The sequence below is a fragment of the Sitophilus oryzae genome, unplaced genomic scaffold (assembly GCF_002938485.1).
Source record: "Sitophilus oryzae breed Bouriz unplaced genomic scaffold, Soryzae_2.0 scaffold_1060_pilon_pilon, whole genome shotgun sequence".
NCBI lineage: Eukaryota > Metazoa > Arthropoda > Insecta > Coleoptera > Curculionidae > Sitophilus > Sitophilus oryzae.
Genome location: NW_022145683.1, coordinates 1,491,290 through 1,511,536, shown reverse-complemented (window position 1 = coordinate 1,511,536; position 20,247 = coordinate 1,491,290). Strand labels below are relative to the sequence as shown.

At 31.3% G+C, this 20,247-nt stretch overlaps 1 protein-coding gene across 3 annotated transcripts in view; it reads left to right on the top strand.

The window, feature by feature from the left end:
- The window catches only part of LOC115877679 (RNA-binding protein Musashi homolog Rbp6), a 281,213-nt gene extending 265,073 nt beyond the window's left edge, over positions 1 to 16,140 (top strand). Inside the window, exons 6-8 of one of the 3 annotated variants that reach the window (XM_030893957.1) lie at positions 5,555 to 5,620; positions 11,083 to 11,339; positions 14,975 to 16,140. In XM_030893957.1, coding sequence (XP_030749817.1) covers positions 5,555 to 5,620; positions 11,083 to 11,339; positions 14,975 to 15,016 — 365 coding nt within the window. In that variant the 3' untranslated portion in view covers positions 15,017 to 16,140. Of the gene's footprint in view, positions 1 to 5,554; positions 5,621 to 11,082; positions 11,352 to 14,964 lie in introns of all 3 variants that reach the window. The other 2 variants (XM_030893950.1, XM_030893948.1) reach the window with 2 other exon arrangements.
- The last annotated feature ends 4,107 nt before the right edge of the window (positions 16,141 to 20,247 follow it).

Below are 20,247 nucleotides of genomic sequence, written 5' to 3'. Positions count from 1 at the left end.
TTGCCGAAAATGCAATCTTATCCTACACCAGAGGGAATAGGGAATTTATATAATGCTATTAGTTGGTGGATGCACACTGCATTCAATCTTTAATTTTTGTTAAATTAATAAACGGTATATCACACAGCCACCTAGATTTTACTGACGCAAAATCATAAAAATTAAAATATCTAAGAAAATCTTTGTCTGAGGGGTAGGCAACCTTAATAATATTTTGAAGATATATAAATTCCCCATTGAACAAACGAAAAATATACTGGAGGTTCCATTTAAAATAAAGGAGTAACTTGCTTTTAAATGTGACTAATGTTCTATATTAATTTTGTCTAACCCTGTATAACTTTTCGGGTCAAATTTCAATTTGGTTTAACATACAATGGTTACTGTAATTAAATAATAAGGCTATACAAGGTCAACTAAAATTTAGGTAGCTGTTATCGAAATTTCAAATTTACTCTTCATTTTTACAAAATGTGAAATATGTCAAAATCCTTAGATTTTAGGTATATACTTCTTTAATAAAACTCACCTTTATTTTTTTCCTAACTAGCATTTCTTTATTTTTACTAACCTTCTAACCTTCATTTTTTTCCTAGAATCCGAAAATCAATTAATATATAGGGTGTTCCATTAGAAAAAACACAACTTTGATGTGTAACTTTTTTTGGGGACACCCTGTATAATTCTATATATTTTTATAAAATGCTTTCAGTTAACCTACATGTGCTGCTAAAATTTCATTTCGATATAAACTACCGTTCTCCTTGGAGCATCCGCGGCGTATGAGAGGCGCCACCCTGTATATCGAGAAACTATGGTTACGCTCGTTGAATTTCACACTTTATGTCAGTTTAATAATATATTTTCGTACTTTTAAGCTTAGTCATAAAAGTGCTTTACTTTTATGCAAGACGTTAAAATGACTTTTTTATATTGTCAATCACGTTGCAAAAATTAATACGTTTTTGACGGTTAAAAATATACACTTCTTTTATCCAGAGTTCCGAAAATATGTGCACTTATATCACTGTATTACAGGTCCACTGTATACACTTATTCTGTATACAGGGTGTCTTACAAATAAGTTAGATCTTATCAAGGAAGAAACTTATTTTCTATTTGCCATTTTTAAAATAAATTTAAAACAACACAGTTATTTAATTCTGAAAATTAAAAAAAAATGTTTACAGGAAAACCGTAGGTATCAACCAGAGGTGGGATTCTGTAAGCTCGTAATATGAAATTTCTTGCTAGTGACTCATTATTCTTATGACATTTTTAGGATGTATAATATAATTGGCCGACTGATATTTTTATCCCAACCAATCAAAAAATTTCGAGAAATTTATTGATTGGTTATTCGGAAACTATCATGACCCGAACGCGGTGTTCGGCTAGATAGACCGGCAAGACAGATGTTAAAAGGTCTTGCTATAATGATGGTAAAATTTAAAATTCATTGGTATTTCTTAAATATCTACAATCAAAATACAAAGAGCGCAAATTACCTTGGGAATGGTCGATAACATTCACAATATAATTTTGCGTGTAAAATATCATGCCATCATTAATTTTAAGCTAACTCGACACTTCCCGGCATTTATTTATCAACAAGCATATACAATATGATCGAAAAATATGGCGGCAGCGAAAGCTTTCAAATAAAGATCGCTGTCATTTTATATGTAAGATTATATAAGGAATGTCATCGATCGTCAATTTCAAGCCAACTGGACGACGTTTTTTGGGTCATATGGTATATTCTATGCAAAACATTGATGAGTATATCGATATTTTGTCACCGTCACTACATTCTAAATTTTATTTACAAAATGATTCAGACCATAGTGCATAGCCCAGAATTTCAATATCAAAACAAATAAACTATATGATATTTTTGGCACCTATAGTTTGATTGTCGTATGATGGACTAAATATTTTCTATAAGAAAGCCGAGCAAGTGTAAGTCACTAGCAAGAAATTTCCGTGGACAGTTACAAAATTCCACCGCAGAATTTAGCCCCTGTGTTGCCACATCGAACAGAAATTATACACTTACTGTGTGTGAAAATACTTCGTAATATGGCACTAAAAAAATCTATAACAATTTTTAAGTTTTATTCTTTTAATTTATTTCAAAATATAATAATAAAAGATAGTTAAAATATGTGTACATTGCATTTTTCTAATATAATTATTAGTAGAGTAATTTGTAAGATAAAAATATATATTTTTGAATTTATTCTGCAGAAAATGAAAAAATTACTATAAACTTATAAACACAAAAATATGCAGAATGTGGTGGCAACATTGCAAAACTTCTATGAAAATAAGCATAAACCTGGGGCACTAGATGCAGAAAAATAAAAGCAAAAAAAAACAGAAAAAATAATACTCTTTATACTGTACAGGGTGGGTCAAATTCGACGCTTTTAAATGGAAACACCCTTTTCTATAGGAGATAGACGAAAACTAATATCGGTGTCTGGAGCTCAATTTTCTTCAAAAACATGATGGTGAAAACCGCACATCAATAACTGTTACCGTTTCGGAGTTACGGGGTGTTTTTCAAAAATGTGCATTTTTAACAAATCCCTGTAACTTTTTTGCTATGGAAAATATTGTATTTCTATGAAAACATTTCTAAAGCACCTTTTTACGTAGAATTTAATGGTTTAAGTATATTTTTTTTTAAACTAATAATTTAAGAATTATCAACAGGAAAATTGATTTTTTATTTTAGAGACCCTCTATATTTTTAATTTACTGAAAAGAATTTAAAATTACCTTTCCAAAAATATAGCACATTTGATATTTTGTTATAATCTCCTTTGAAATACAGAATTTTTAAAAGTTCGCCACTTTTAACTAGTAGGCTTTGGACCCCTTATTGATGATGTGCCCTTAATGGAACTGGAAAACATATTTTTCCAGCAAGACGACGCACCGCCTCTGAACGCTGAAGTTATCCGCAAATTTTTACAGCCAATTTCAAGAATAATAGAATAGCTAACCAAGATCCCAGCCGTTAGCCTTCGAGGCCGCCTGACTTAGTGCCCATGGATCTAATCCTATGGATATATTGGCGGAAGAATAAATGTTCCTTATTCTTCCGTATAATCTAGACAAGAATTAAAAATACTTAGCAGTTATGAGAGGGTATCTTTCACCCCCACTGAGTTAATGAATTCGGCGAGAAATGTTCAAAAACTACCCCGTCTGTCCATAACAGAAGACGGTCGATATGTCGAACGCCCGTAGCAAAATCTCATATCTTGGTTTGCTATTTATTTAAATGTGTTGTTGTTGGATAAATATATTTTAAATTGTTATAAAATTCTGCATCTCTCGTAGCAAATATTATTTTCGTTTTAATTGATGCTCACAGCTAGATTTTTTTGCATTACAGCCGGTGCCGTTCAAAGCCTACTTATTTAAAGCCGGGCGAATTTTTATATACTCTATATCTCGAAGAGGAATCGAGCAAAATATCAAGTGTGTTATATTTTTGGAAAGGTAATTTTGAACTCTTTTCAATAAATTAAAAATATACAGGTTGTCCCATATAAAAAATCAAATTTTCTGTTGATAATTCTTAAATTATTAATTTTAAAAAAATTATACTTAAACCATTAAATTACGTAAAAAGGTGCTTTGGAAATGTTTTCATAAAAATACAGAATTTTCCATAGCAAAAAGTTACAGCGATTTGTTAAAAATGCATATTTTTTAAAAACGGTAACAGATATCGATATGCGGTTTTCACCATCATGTTTTTGACCAAAATTGAGCTCCAGACACCGATATTAGTTTTTATCTATCTCCTATAGAAAAGGGTGTTTCCATTTTAAAGCGTCGAATTTGACCCACCCTGTACATAAATAGGAATATTTAATTTCTTTCATTGTTGTAACTAAAAAAATCCAATGAGTTTTTTTTAAATATATATTATTTTTCATTAGTGCAGGCAATTTTAGTATTGTCTTCACGTTATGACACACTAATACACAAATACCGTATGATGAAGATAAAAACGGTGTCAAAAACGGCTGAGGAATAGCAATCGATCATAATTTTGGCGAGTTGAAGCCCTAGATGTCATTTACTTGGTTTGTACTTTTTTTTGCATGGTCTTAAGAATTTTGTAATTCATTTTTATATTGATTAAAAATTATTTTTAAATGTATCTGGGAAATGTATCTGGAAACATTCTATCCTTTTTTAATCTTTCTATAATTAGTATTAATTTTTCATAAATTTTATGTCAATTTTTAGGCAAGGACGTGTAGAGATTAACCTCGGCAAAATTATAATCGATTATCATTCCCCAGCCGTCTTTGACGCTGTTTTTTTTTTCGATCATACGGTATATGTATAACTAACTTAACTATCTTGATAGATTAGATTAATCTAGAATACCTATATAACTTAGTGTTCCTTAACCCTAACTTTTATGTTCAATATTTTTAGTGTACCGTAGCCCTGTAATATAAAAAATAAAACAAAATAAAAAAATATTAATAGATATGAAAAAAATGAGTGATGACTTTTAGTTAATATAGGTTATACTAAAATGGCATGCACTAATCTATGTGTATTTACTTTATTTTTCGGAAAAAAATAAAAATCTATTAATTCACGTCATGTCAAATTCTCAAAAAAACATCGAATACTACTGCACTCACAAAAATAAAAATAAATGTCAATGTTACTTGGTCAAAATAATAAACAGGTTTTTTTTCTATTAAAAGGTCCATTTATTAAAACAAAATAGAAAAAATAGTTTGTTATAAATGGTGACAGTTCAATTAGGGCTAAATTTTTGAGCTAACAACAGTGTTACACATTTTAGCACAAAATTTTTGAAATATTATCATTACTTACATAGCTTACAGGGTGGTTCATTTACCCGTGTTTATGGGGTTTCTAGTTTATGAGTAGATATACACCAGGTGCTTACTACTTTCTTTAATACTACTTTTTATGAAACTTTTATCACAAGTTTAAGTAATTTTTTTCATTTAAGTCATTTTCAGTGAAAACTAGTTGCAGTTAGTCATTCAGCGAAAACTAGTTACGCCACTGAATTCTACGTGGAAAACTCTACGGGATACAGTTTTCACATTTTCAATAAGTTAAGTTAGAAGATAACCAAGGTACAAAGGGGGTCTAAAAATGCAAAATGTCTAAATTCGCTCTGTATTTCAGGGGAACTAAGAGAGCTAGCGCAAATTTGTGTGTAACATCTTTAGTTTCATAAAAAAGTAGCTAGCGATGTGAAAACCGTATATTTGTAGCTCTACTCATAAACGATGAACTTTGTAAAACACACGAAAATGAAACACCCTGTACTTTAAGGAATGATATTTTTCTTATAAATTAACTAGATTTTTTAGAATTCAAGGAAGACTTAATGTTGTTTGCCCATTAAAAACAACTTTAACAGGAGACAAAAGACGCTGTTGTTATTTTGATTTAGTATTCTATGCAACCAGCCATACTGCCACGCGTGTCTTGCGCCCATTCTAATCTTGTATTCTGTCTGTGTTTTCAGTTGACTTAACCAACGGACAACTGACACCGAACAATAACACACCACTGCTGACTCAGGCCTTGTCAGGTAATTAACACAATATTTGCACGATATTTACTTGTTCCGCACGTATGTAACCAGATATACATCTGTCACAGGTGTACAGTGTCAAGCTTCGTTCAGAACATCGATATTTGTGGAATAAATTAGTGGGTTCCATTAGCGTAGAAGTTTGTTCCTGTAATTTCAATGTAAGCATTTAGAACGTCAAAATTAGTGGTAGTAATTTTCAATTAGTAGAAAAAGTTAAAACTTTTTCCACTAATAATACTTCACAATTTGCGAGTAATATCATTTTGGCCTTTGATTATAATCCGTCAGGAGAAATTTAGGTTAGAAATAAAAAGTTTATTGTTTTATAAGCTAATTATTAGGCTTTCTCTATAAATACAATTGTTATTAATTGTATTTTTTAGACATTATGAATGATAAACTCATAAGAGTAAAAAGTATAATTGAAACTACTAATTTATTTCACTAATTTCGTGGTTCCCAATGAAGCTTTATCATTGTATTTTTTCCACTAAATTGTTTAACCTAGGAAACTATATTATAAGGATTTTTAGTCTTAAGTTTTTTCTTCTAAAATCTTTGGAAGTATTCTGAATTTTTAAACTTTTAATTTTTTGGCATTTGGGTCAGTATTAGATTACGCAGTTTTTTCTCAATTTAATCGATCTCTTCTAGTTTCTGAGATTTTATTAATGAAGCTTGAATTTTGAATATCCCGTACATTATTTTTTTTTTGTCAAAAGGATTAGTGGGTAATTAATTAAAAAAATATAGGGAATTTTAATATTATTTGTAATACAAATAAATGGTTTTCATGTACAAAAGAATTATGTTATAGTGGAAAATATTAACGGCTTATTTATAGACTATTTCGCTTATACGCGTTTCCACTTTGGACAACAGTACCTAACTAATTTTAAGCTAGTTCAGTAATACGCGTTTTTCTTAATTCTGTATTAGACAGGAAACGTTTACATGCATGTAACTCAACGAGTTGTCCAGTACATAGAAATGATAGTATAGGTATGGCTTCATATGGCCTAAAATTGTTTCACGCGTAGATGCTTGGTATCAGAGATCAAATTAAAGTCATTGATGATTTAGGAAAGTCGTTACATGGATAAGGATTTAATAATTTGCATCAAGAAGACGTAAAACAAATCACTGAAGAAGAACTCAGTGAATTGGATTACAAGAATGAAACTGAAGAAATAAAAGATGGAGTACTGGAATCACAGGAGATAATACTAGACACTCTACACAAATATCTTTTCTGTTTTTATACGTTTTTGGCCGTACTTTGGCCGTAAAAGGCCGTAAAAGCAGTAATGCTGAAAGTTGTGTACGAATAAAAAATCCAAATAATTTTAGGATGGAGGTTACCCTACATATATAAGTGAAATTATTAAAATACTTTTATATCAATTCTTGGTTTACAGTCGTCAAACATGTAAAACGTTTTTAGATGTTTTAACATTAAACTGATTTTTTCAGGATTTGTTAATTAAGGTTACAGCCAGTATCTGAGATGGATTTAACATCTCCGATATTAGTTGTACCAAAGTTTATGGTACGAATGGTTGTCATCTCGGCGGTCTCAGTCATGTGGTATTCTGGTGTTTCCTCATTTTCCCCACAGAATCTGCATTGGCCGTTGTTTCTTAGCTTCGCTCTAAGGAATTGTTCATTTAGGAGACAGTGTCCTGTTAAAAACCCCGTGACAATCCGAAGATTATTCATACTTAAATCAACACTTAGGAAGCAGAACGGTTCTGGTCCAGTTAGTGGAGTCCTAAAAAGCATGATAACTTTATCCTACAAAATAAATTTTCCAATTTTCTAGTGACATAAATCAAAATCGTCGATTTCATGGCTCCAGATAAAAGAATAAACTAGCCAATTTAGGTATTTTTTGTATTTATAATTATCAAGTAAAACCTTAGGACAAATATAAAAAAAAACAAGAAACAGGACCAGTAAAAGGTCTAAAAAAATACAAATTCCAAAAGTATTTTTCTTTAATTTTTATTCAGAATCTCGGAATTAGTGGAATAAATTAGTGGTTTCAATTAACGTAAAAGTTAGTTTCTCTAATGTCATTGTCATTATTCAGAATCTAAAAATTAGTGGTAGTAATTTTCAATTAGTAGAAAAGGTTTTTTTAATAAATTCACTTTTAACTTTTTCCACTAATTATACACATGCGTGAAGAGAAATTATGGTTAGAAATGAAAAGTTTTTTTTGTTTAAGCTAATATTAGACTTTACTTATTATTAGTTAATACTAGACCCTATGGATACAACTGACTACTGCAAGTTGTTCCTAGGATATTCTATTAATTTTAGTTGTATTTTTTAGACATTGTAAATGATCGTCAACTAATAGTTATTTTTTTTATACAAGACGATAAAATGGTATTTTATCGTCGACCGAAAAGATTGTAATTTCCATAGCGAGTTACGTTTCAAAAATATTCAGAAATTATTATTTCAAGGAATTTATTACGAGTAGAAAAAATATTGTGCTAGGTTGGCGTTGGTTTCTATGTAATTTGACAAATAAATAAAGCTGTATCTTTAGTTGTCAGTTTTGAGTCAATATTTTTTAATTCTCTTTCGTGTCGATTGCTGATTGAATTGGAGCCAGAAATGGCTCAAAACGAAATAAGTAAATTACCAACAGATATTGCGGCTGAGGCGACAAACGCCATAATCCAAACTACTTCCATTTAAATCCCGAATAACTAAAAGGAATACAAAAATTTTCAAAAATGGAAGCAATTAAAAAACGTGCGAGAGGAAAGATCAAGTGAAAACATAAAAGTATGTTTCACATATTTTTCTGAAAAATCAAAGAAAATGCAGCCGTCCAGTTTATGGTCGTACTATTCAATGCTAAAAAGTACATTACTGGTCAATGAAAACATTGATATTTCAAGGTTAAGGATAAGCTATATCGTTTAAATTTCCGTATTAGTATAGTAACATCTAAACTTTGTAGATATAGCAAGCTCATAGCTTTCTGGAAGCAGTCATGTAGCGGTTACAAACCGAAAAAGTCAAAAATTTTAAACCCAGAAGATGTCGTGAAATTTCTTTGCACTGTTTTTTTGCATTTAATCTACCCTTGCGGTTAAAATACTGTTTTATCTACTATTTTTGATAGATATAAGGCAATTTTAAGGAAGTCCAGTTTTCCAGTTGCTATGGAAAAAAAGTATAAAGTATAATTGAAACTACTAATTTATTCCACTAATTTCGAATTTCAGAATGAGGCAAAAAATCAAATCAAAATCAAAAAATCAAAAAAATCAAATTTATTTAATAAATGTAATTTTGTCGCTGCTGCCGGACTAGAGGTTTTTATTTAAATGTGTCCCTCTCTCTCACTCTCCCGCAATCTCTCTCCAACATTCTGTCATGATTTACGACAATCCGGAGCTCTAAAAATGGATTTAATGGCGCGCACACAGTTTGTTTTTACTGAGAATGACACCGAACAAAGTGGTTCGAGACTACTTCATCGTGCGAGAAATAAAGACCGAGGAAAACACATCGAGAGTGTACCTAGCTACTCGCTTCCTGGTCATTTGTAACGATGGCTATCATTTTTTTGGACGCTTTTTGCCCGGTGGTCATACAAAGGACCGGATGCGATTGGATTATTCGTGCGTGTTGAACTGTGCCAGTTGAATGAAAAGCCTACGCGACGTGACCTCGTTTTGGTGATGAGAGGTTAAGATCGATAATCGAAGGTTTTTAATGAATAAAAATGGAGGAGCAACTCGTTTTACGTCCTTTGAAAACATCGCGTAAATAGAAACCCCGTATATTAGAACTAATTTTTTATTACATAAACTATACTATAGTAAATAGCTATCGAATCATGCGTACGACTTATCTTTGATAGGAACTATTGGAAAAAAACAAATAGCCATTTGGTCCGATAGTCAAGCAGCCTTAAGAACGATCAACTCTGTAACCATCAATCTGAAGTTAATCAACGAATGCTTAGAGAAGCAGAACAAATTAGGCAAAGAGTCCCCTTACTTCTTAGTACCAGCCGACCAAGGGATAGAAGGCAATGAACAAGCAAACGATCTAGTTATAAAAGGAGCGAACACTCCACTAACTGGAGCTGCAAGACTTCATCCGTATTCTTGAATGAGAATCCTCTAAAGGTTTAAGACTCTAGAAGAAATTTCTCAGAACTAACGGCCAAGAAAAATCAAAGATTTTCCTTGATTAAGTAAGAAGAATCTTCGGATTGTCACGGGATTTTTAACAGGTCTCCTCAATGAACACCTCAGAAGATTGAAGCTAAGTTCAATCATCTGAGGGAAGTTTAATCTTCTGCACGGAGAATGCAGATTCTATGAGGAAAACGGTGAAACATCAGAACACCCCATCTGATATGACTGATGTCGGAGATGGAGAACTAACTTCTATAAAACCATCTCTGATACTGAAAACTCTCTCTGATTATCTTTATCGTTGACACTGATTGACCAATCGTCTGTCTTTCTTTTAGGCATATGTCATTTTTATGTCATAAAATAGAAAATATAAAAATATAATTTAGAGAAAATAATATAATTTAGAAAAAATAATAGTATTTATTAGTATATAGTATATATTTATTAGTATATAGTATTTATTTATAGTATTAGTATTTATTGGATACTATTATTTATTGGATACTTAATTATTTAAAGAAAAAAATATCAAAGGTAAATTGCCTAATAATGTTTAAAGTGATTAAGTTACCCCTTAACATAAATATAGGTATATTTCACTGAATAAAAGTCGGTTTAAAAAACGATTTTACATAACATATCCTGTTTTTTGAAAATATGGAACATATTTCAGAGGTTTTCATACTTTTAATTTGTGGAGTTCTTTTAAGAGTCTATTTCACTAGCCCGAAAAAGTAGCAAAATAAACATTCGGCATTTAACGTTTTTTGTAAAACTGGTTAGGTATTTTTACACAAATAAAGAAGAAAATTAAAGATAAAGGATTATACTATATCCGTATTGTAGCACATTTTTAGACAACTTCTTTATTTTTAAGATTTTGATGGTCACACATCAACAAAATATTTCTTATGTTTGGATTAAATGTACGAAAATAAAGACTTAAAAATTCCGTTAAAATACACATACGTTTTGTAACAAATTGCTCGCTATTTTATGGCAAATGCTGAAGCTCTGCAAACCTTAATCAAGCCTTAATCAAAGCACGTGTGTTTGGAATCTTGGGTATGGCTTAACACGACAGAATCGGGCTCAGCCTTACGGGAGAATTCTGAAATATAATATATATATTTCCTTCGGCCACACCCCCGGATTACCTAACCCATAAGAGCGACCAGAACAGTACAACGTAATATACTCTTAGGGTTTTTGAACATGTCCCATATTGTTTATTAGCCTTTTTATATTATTTAACAATTTGTTCTCTTGTCTCTTTTGCAGTGATGAACAACTACCAGGCGGCCGCGGCGGCCCAGGGCTTCGGCCCGCCAGCCTCCCCGCACGCCGTGGCGCAGGGCACGCGCGGCGCCCCCTTCCCCGCCGCCTCCAGCCCCGGTCCCGCCCTCGACATGTACAGCGGCGGCGGGGCGCCTGGCGGGCCCCAAGACAGCGGCGTCGGCTACGTGCAGGCGGCCAGCCCGCAGCCCTCCACCTTCCCGGCCATCGCGGTCAGTCGGGCGCCGCTCAACTACAGTCCGGTGAGTCTCAAAGTAAGCACCAACTTACACTCTTTTTATTACTTCTATAAGATAGTTGTAGAAGGGGTCTAGTAGGTCCATTGCTTCATTTGTTAAACAGCCTCTGCACAATGCGGAAAGCTCTTCGAAACAAGTCAAGGTCGCTCTTCATCGTCCAACTTTGTCGTATTTCGGTTTATTTCCAGTTGTCTTGACCCACTTCGGTTTGCCTCGACCTACTTTCGATTCTTAAAAGTGCCTGAAAACTACTCGTGAGGCGGGCGTGGGGGGATTTATTGGCGTTTTTTGTTGCCTCGTTCAATTTTGTTTTACGTGCCGGTATCTGTATCCGAGGTAAAGGACTTTTTTTCATAAATCTCAGTGAAACAAGTAAACCAAGACGTTTCTAAAATAGCTGTTGTTACGATGATATTTCGTTTTATGTTATATTAATATATATTCCACATAATTAATATTTGAATACGCGCTTATTATATGTATAGTAGATATTTAGGAACGAAATTTTTCACTTAAACTGCAGGAATATACTTACAATATTTTTATGATTTAATTTTATTATAATGAATTAGTATATAAAAATGTGTATGATATGTTTGTTTACGGTTAAACAAAAGTATAGTCCACGGAACTAAAAACAATGTGCCTTATTCTTAAGAGAAATATGTAAACGATATTTTTATTAGCACCCAGCATGGTTTGATATAAATCCATTCAACTAGTATTTATTATGCAGAGATTTAGGCAATTAAAACTAGGAAAACAAAACCAAATTCGTAAACTAAACTTTGCTACAGACTACAGTATAATTATGTTACTTTACCATAACCAGAAATAAGAAATAATTAGGCAATTTTCAAATAATTTTGTGTATATTTTGTCCATGAGGCGCAATACCGTGGATTATAAAAAAAATAATAATAGAGATAGATAGAAAAAATAATAGAGATAAATGATAGACCACTAGTTAGTCACTGTTTTATATTTTTTTACGATATTGTAATTAATAGTATTAAAACTAAATATTCTTGTGTAACGTACGAGGAATAGCCAATTTAATCTACCATAGGTTTTCATATCAGTTTTTCCGTGTTTACTTATTTTTCTGAAGCCACCACATCGTTTGACTTTGATTGCTTTGTGCTATTTCACAAAATAGTACGATAAATATAAGCCTGAGTTATATAAAGATTAGTTCCCACGTTTCCTGAAATTGATCGAGACGCGCCGTGATTAGTTGTTTGTTTTTAATGTTGTTTATTACAACAACACCTTAATTACGCTTTCCTTTACGCGTAACATTTTTTCGGCAGTTTTATTAACATTTGGAATTGTCACAACATAACATGCCGCCTAGTTCGAATTCTTTTTCACTTATTTTTTACGACTCGAAACAGCATTACATCACACAAACCCCGTACCTGAGGGTTTTATAATCTCAATAACTGCACTAACAAAAAAACTAATATACTTAAATATTATGACAAAACCACGATTTCAATATTATTTGAATGCGATCAACGGACAGCGACGCGGCGGCGGCGTGAATTAGGTACTGAAAATTTGAGATTTTTGCCGTTGAAGCGCAGCAGTCGGAATTTGTTAAAATCAACTGAAATTCCCCAAGCCTATAGTCAAATTGAGACTTCAAGATTTCAATTTCTTCTTCACTTTTCAAAGAAGATTTCAATTTCTTCTTACCTATGTTCAAAAGTAACCAAAACGTTTTAGAATCTTAAAACGACTTTACTTTAATTAAAGGTACTAATATCGATGCAGAAGTTCTTCATCTCTTTTCAAATCACTTCCACTATATAATCCATTCCACCTTTTTCTATTAAAAACATTGAAGACTTTACAGTCGCCCTCTCAAAGAAAAGTGATCACAATGTAAAATTAAGCAAACTAATTTGAATTCGTCGCCGAACGGAAAAACTTGGAAAGCTGCGCCTTTTTCCACTCCGAGGGAAAGTTTTTATCCTCGATGGACGTTAAAGCGCCATAAAAAGAACGTAAATTTAATATCTGTTCGGAAAAAGACGCTCGTAAACACACATTAGCGCCGATCTACATAATCGTTACAGGGAACTAATTAACCAATAATCGGGCTTTACCGTCGGCTTGTACAGATCGCCGTTCTACAATGTTAGCCTTTATGTCTGTGTTGTAGAAAGCGTCTTCCGGTTACGGCGGATATGCTTACAGAATGTCAGGAAATTATTCAATAAGGTAGACATAAGCATTATTTATTTGTATAGGCTTATACAAATATAGTTCATTTCAAATAAACTTTTAGTCACTTGATTAAGCTTGACCGGCACAGCGTTGCACACTTTTAAATATTTTCTTTTAATCAAAATATTTTAGGAAGCAAAAATAAATCAACTATAAATATACAGGGTGTGATTTGGTTTGGTCCTCAACCTCATTCGCCTCGGTTGATTATACGAAAACGGAAAGGTGTAGAAACAAAATATTTATGTGTATATATATATATATATATATATATATATATATATATATATATATCGGGATCGGGAGGCAATGTACACAATTTAAAATTATTTTGAAATATACACAGTGTGTCAAAACTAAGATCCACACCAAAGTTATATTTTTTTCTTATGGAACGCCCGATATTTTATATCATGTTTGGATCCTTGGACACATAAGGCATATATTATAAGTCATATATTATAAGGGTTAAATATGTTTACAAGCTTTGGTTTTTGAGATATATAAAGATTTTTAAAAATGCATGCTATAATAAAAAAGATTATCAATCCAATATCAAAAAACCTCGTTATTTCAAATACAACATCCTGTATTTTTTAAAATATATCGAAGCAGATTCAAATGCTCTTTCAAACTATATTAGGGTTTTCTATAACTATCTAGCTCAGATTTTGAATAAAGAGCAATTTTCCAATAGGATGGCAACCAAGAGGGCTAGTGTCGTCATAGACGAGTTTCTAGTGACAGTAGCTGTTTTCAAAATCGAAATTAGTTTAGGACATATTTACATTTATATTAGTTTACTTTTATTTAATTTACCTACAATAGTTTAATAAATAAAATTTACTAAATATGTATTTATTATTCTATCAAGAAAAACGAAAAAGTACTTTATTTATTTATTTTACGATGGCTTGTAGATATATGGATTTTCTATGAATGGGTCAGTTACGGCAGATTCATTTTCTTCACTTCCAACGACAGGATTTCTGCCTAATAGGTTTTTTAAAAACCACACTACCAGCTCTGCGAAATAGGACAACTAGTTTTTCAAAGGAACGCTTATCAGGAAGATTCCTATTTGGATATCTTTGAGCATAAGCCCTTGAGGCCAAAAAAACTTATGTTATATCCGCCATACTTTTTTGAAGCTCTGTATACTCTGTAATAATTTTAAAATGTGTGTCCAAACCTTCCCTTTAACTTTTATATTTAATTGTTTTTAAACCTCGAAACAAATGAGATAATGGACTTTACTCTATCGTTGACTCCTGTACTTTAAACAACCGATCAAAATAATGAGATATTGGATGATAATTTAGTAGAGATAGGGCTTATATTTTTATCAGTTGATACTGATCTCCTTTGGTTGAAATAAGGAAGTGTATTTTTGGTTGTTCCAGGGCCCGCTGATTCCGGCAGCTTTTACCAACGGCTACCACTGAGCTGCCTGTGGCGCCCCACCTAGAACCGCCCCCACCCGGTCCTCATCGGCAGCTGCAGCTGTGATCGCCAAGCCATCACGACCCAACCTGCACTTGTACATTCACTTCTATATTATGTATATTGATAATGATATATATATTGAGTACTTCTTGGCACCCGCTGAGCGGTTAACACTTGTTGTTGTATATGTTTGGTGTTCGCGACTTTCGTTCGTGTCACACGAGCAAGCGACCACTACAAGAACACTATCTTTGAAGGTAATCGATTCTTAAACTGTTTTATTTTTGCTTAAATGCTTCTAATTTTAGGTATATTAAATGTAGATTCAAAAGACAACTTGTTTAATCCAAACATGATAGTTAAAAGAACTTCTAAAAGCATCACAACCATAGGCATTTAACAAAGAAGTCAAAACTATTTAGAGTACCTCGATCCATACTGTAGCTATGGGGCATCCGTAAAGTGGGAATTCATGTCGACACAGCAATTCAAGGGCGTGCTATAAATATTTTAAATTACATTACTTACTTATACAAACATTTCAAAAATACAATCAGTTACTACAAATCATTATTACAAAAAAAATATAAAAACATAAATGTATAGCTATACGATCTTGAATTCCCATATAATATTACTATAATAGAGATAAATTAAAATTATTTTATTTACAACCACATATATAATACTGACATTACTGACTTTTAAAAAATTTGAAAGTGTCAAATTATCTACATTTTTTCCCTCTTCCATTTCCCTCACCCATTTCCTTCATCCCCATTTCCCTCACTCGGTTTATCGTATTTCTCGACTCATTTAAAATCTTGTAATATCTTTATTAAATACTTATCTAACATCAACAAAAATAAACAAGGAGATACAATAATAATTGAATATTTTAATACATTTATTTGTTGATGATAAAAATGCTAGACTTCTTTGGCTTAAAACCTACATCTTGGCGTTTTAAAAAAGCGACCAGTTTGTGAGATTTTGATATGTCAGTCTTTTCCCTTAATTCTAGCATTGTCTGTATCATGTTGTACGTACCTCAAAGAGTAGATGGCTTTTTCCGCCTTGCCATGTCGGTAAAATATGCCATCAAGACTATCTCCGAAGCAATATTCTTAGCATTTATTTCGGACATCATTTTTCGTATACTTTCAATGCTATTTCATATTGTCCCCTACTTTTATCTGGAAGTAAACTGGCAGCTTCTTAACGAGAAATTCAAAATTGTCACTTAGTTGTTTGTTTTGCTGTTGAAGGTTTGCGCCATAACAACCACTGGTACCGGTAACTATAGATATGGAAATGCCAAAACAGAAAACGACAAATTTTCGCATATTTTTTTTTTTTTCAAAATAAAATACTGTCCCTATTTTTTAATTAATGGTGTAGTTGTAAATAAAATAATATACAAATATCGGAGAAAAGTTTTCATTATTGTCTCGAGATTTAGTTAATCTCTCGACAGTAATGAAACACTTCCCTCCTCGATATGTAATATACTCTTTTAAAAAAACACGCCACTTGTAACCCGAAAAGACAGAAATGCACACGAAATTCAACAATGTTGTCAGTTTTATACACCCATTTCTTTTTTACTTATTTAAAAGTGTCAAGGTACATATGATGTCTTTTGCTTGTTTGGATTATGGAGTTTACCTGATATTTAACACTAAAACTAAAAATGTTGACATTGAAACACAAAAGTAAGGTTGGTTCATGTAGTGGTCGACAAGATGGCACCTTAACCCCTTCTTCTATCTCCACCAAACACAAGCACTATTGGTTATCACATATATTACTTTTCAATAAATTGCATATGATATATTACAGGGTATCTTAATAGGATACAATTATCCTCATATATTATTATTAAGGACCAGCCCGGGCACTCAACTTAGCATGTATAAAAAGCTGAGATGGCTAGCCCTGGTATTTTTTTATATATGATATGACCGAAACAAAAAACGGTACCGGCGATGGCTATGCCGTGAAGATTGCTGTCATTTTATATGGAATGTCATCGATCGTCACCTCCAAGCCAACAGGACGCCGTTTTGTTTCGATCATACGGTATATGTTTCTATTAATTTTCAAGAGATAATCTATAGTCAATATTATATAGAATTTTAAGTAGATTTTTTTATATAATATATTTAGTAATTTTTTTGTGGTTACAACCACTCTATAATATTTCAGTTGGGTATAATATTGGCAATGAATCATCTCTTCAAAATAAATACTATTTCTTTCTTATTTTAATTAAGTTCTATTTTATCTTTGTGGTTCGTTATATACAGGGTGCTCCTAGAAGATTTCTACATTATATTCCTATATGGACTATATGGAAAATTAATTAACATAATTATTAATAAAAAAAAAAAATATATATATATATATATATATATATATATATATATATATATATATATGCCACTGCAACAGTTCACAAAATTAATAACTAGCATACACGGTGGCATAAAAAATATGCTACGTTTAATTTAGGTTATTTTATTTGAGAAACACGTTAGATTTTATACAGAGCTTTCTGAAACACCCTGTATATTCCGTATTAATTACCAGAGTAGTTTTATCACACAAAAAAACTGTTTCTGATGTTTTATTTGTTTTTATTTTTGTTTTGAATTTGTCTACTGACTATACGTATACAAATATATTATTCATTGTATAATTTTAAGAAATTTGTATATATTTGTTATTTGTTGGGGTGGACTACACAGAACTTCAACGATTTTAACAATACTTTCAGATACATTTTCGATGGAACAAACAAAACAAATATAAAAGTTTCATTTTTTTTTAAATAATCTGAAGAATCTCAGTATTTTTAGTTAGACCGAACAATGTATCTGTCAAGTATATTTGCACCACTCATCAAACTTTTACACGCGCTTTTTCGAACAAAATATTTTATAAAACGCTTTTCAAACTTAGGATTAATAAAACTAAAATTTTAAAGCTTTTCACATGATTCTGATTGGTCCGCCCATGTTCTTCTTCTAGCTCTTAGATTTTTAACCCCTAACCGTGTATTTTGACACTACATATAAAATATTTTTAAACTAAAATAGATCTGTCTAAGTGTTAGGACAAAAGACGAGATCTTGGTTTTAAGAAAATAAAAATATATTAATGTTTCTTGTTATTATTGTGAATATTCTATAAAGGGTAGTGGACGATAGATGTCATAAATGTCAAATTTATTAGCATTAAACTAATATTAAAAATAAAATTTACAATTTTTAATTTTTTTGGGTATATACAGTATGACCAAAGAGAATTATTGATATAAACAATCATTCTTTATAGTTTTGTGCAACTTATTAGATTGTGTATACAGGGTCTTAACAAATAAGTGCAAAAAATCGTTTATTGGTTTTTAAAAAATAAGTAAATGTATTCTAAATAATTTTCAAATATCTACATTAAAAAATGAAAAAAAAAATTCGGACGCACTGTACATAACCAAGAATTGTTAATTTTCGAAATTTGAATTATTTTTGAATGATTTTTTCGAAAAAAATAAATGCATCTATCGTCTGTCAATGTCATTTTCCATATGGTTATAAGGTGTGTTATATTATTTTTTATTTGTTTATAAGTTATATTATCGCCAATCAAGGCTTGTTGTATGGATAATTATCATGTACAGGGTGTGCAAAAAGTTTCCAACAAGTGGGAGATAAATATTATTGAGTTATCGAAAAAAAAATCTTTATGCCGAATCATTTTAACATGCTCAATGACAAAAGGACGGATTTTGAAATATGTCATGCGATAACTGTCATGATTGCAAAGTAAAAAAATCCTATTTAGGCATGCAAAAAGTCTGGTTAGGTGTCAAAAAATTTCGTAGAATATCAAAAAGAAAAGTTATTCATAATTAAATTTAACTTTTAATAAACAGAAACTTAAAGAAATATTTTTTTTGAAAAAAAAACGATATTTTTCGGTAAAACTGGTATGTAGACAGTTTTATAAAAAAAAATTTAAAAACAAACGCCTTCAAAAGCTTTATATTTTTTGATAGTCCTTGTATATTTATGAAATTAGGCACATAGAAGTACAATCAAATGTCCAACAATTTTTTCCTTTAACATTTTTTTTTTATATTTTAACGTCTAACTCCACTTTTTGCATATAAAAAACGATTTTTTTAATTCGCCGCCATGTTAGTTGTTACATGACATATCAAAATTCTTTTTTTTTATTATTGGACACCCTGATTTGATTCTGCATAAAAAAATTGATTACTCACTAAAAAGGCACATTTGTTGCTAACTATTTTGTTACACCCTGTAGAGAGAAAAAAGAAAAATATATATTTCCGAATGCATGCGATAGAGAACAAAAACATGCTTGTGTAAGTTAAACGTCCTAAGTACAAACCGGCGGGTTATATACCGTTTTTAACACATTATTAGGCCGAGTGATTGAGCATATATACAGAGTGAACCAAAAATAACAGATTTTTCTTGAAAATATTGTTTTTTAATGTTTAAGGTACACTAGTATTAAGGTGGCGGGATATAAGGCGTTAATAATTAAGGGCATATAATATTGTATATTTAAGATTATTATATTATTAATTAATTAATATTATCAACCTCTCTATATAAGCCAATACGAAAGACCTATTATTTTTACCACCCTGTATATTTTAATGTTACTAACGATTCTTTTGCATTTTCGAGCGACTGTGCAAACGATATAGATCAGTGAGGAGAAAATAAGTAAGTAATCTTTCAGTTTATTTTAGTCTTATTTATAATCAGCTATTTTTATACGTGAAAAAACACTATTAGAAAAAATTTCGTAATTTTTTTATGCAAAAAATAGGTAATTTCTATTACTAAACGAATAAAAGCGAATTAAAATATACTTATATATATTTTTTCACGAAACTTAGCACTTCTTTTTATATTTCCAAAGACGCTTATCTATCTATGAAAAAAAATAGTAGGTAGAGCAAGGGGGTTCTATGTCATTAATTGGAGACAAACTCAATTTTCGCTAATTTTGACAGTTTTTGGAAAAAATTTAACTGTTTTACATGTGTTTTAGCAGTTCTAGAGTTGAGCAATCGTTTTTTAATAACTGATTTAGACTACACTCAAGTATTTTAGATCGACTTAAGCACATGTCCAGCTAATGTTAGCAGATCTACGGCGGTTTAAATATGTTTAATCTCTTTCTATAG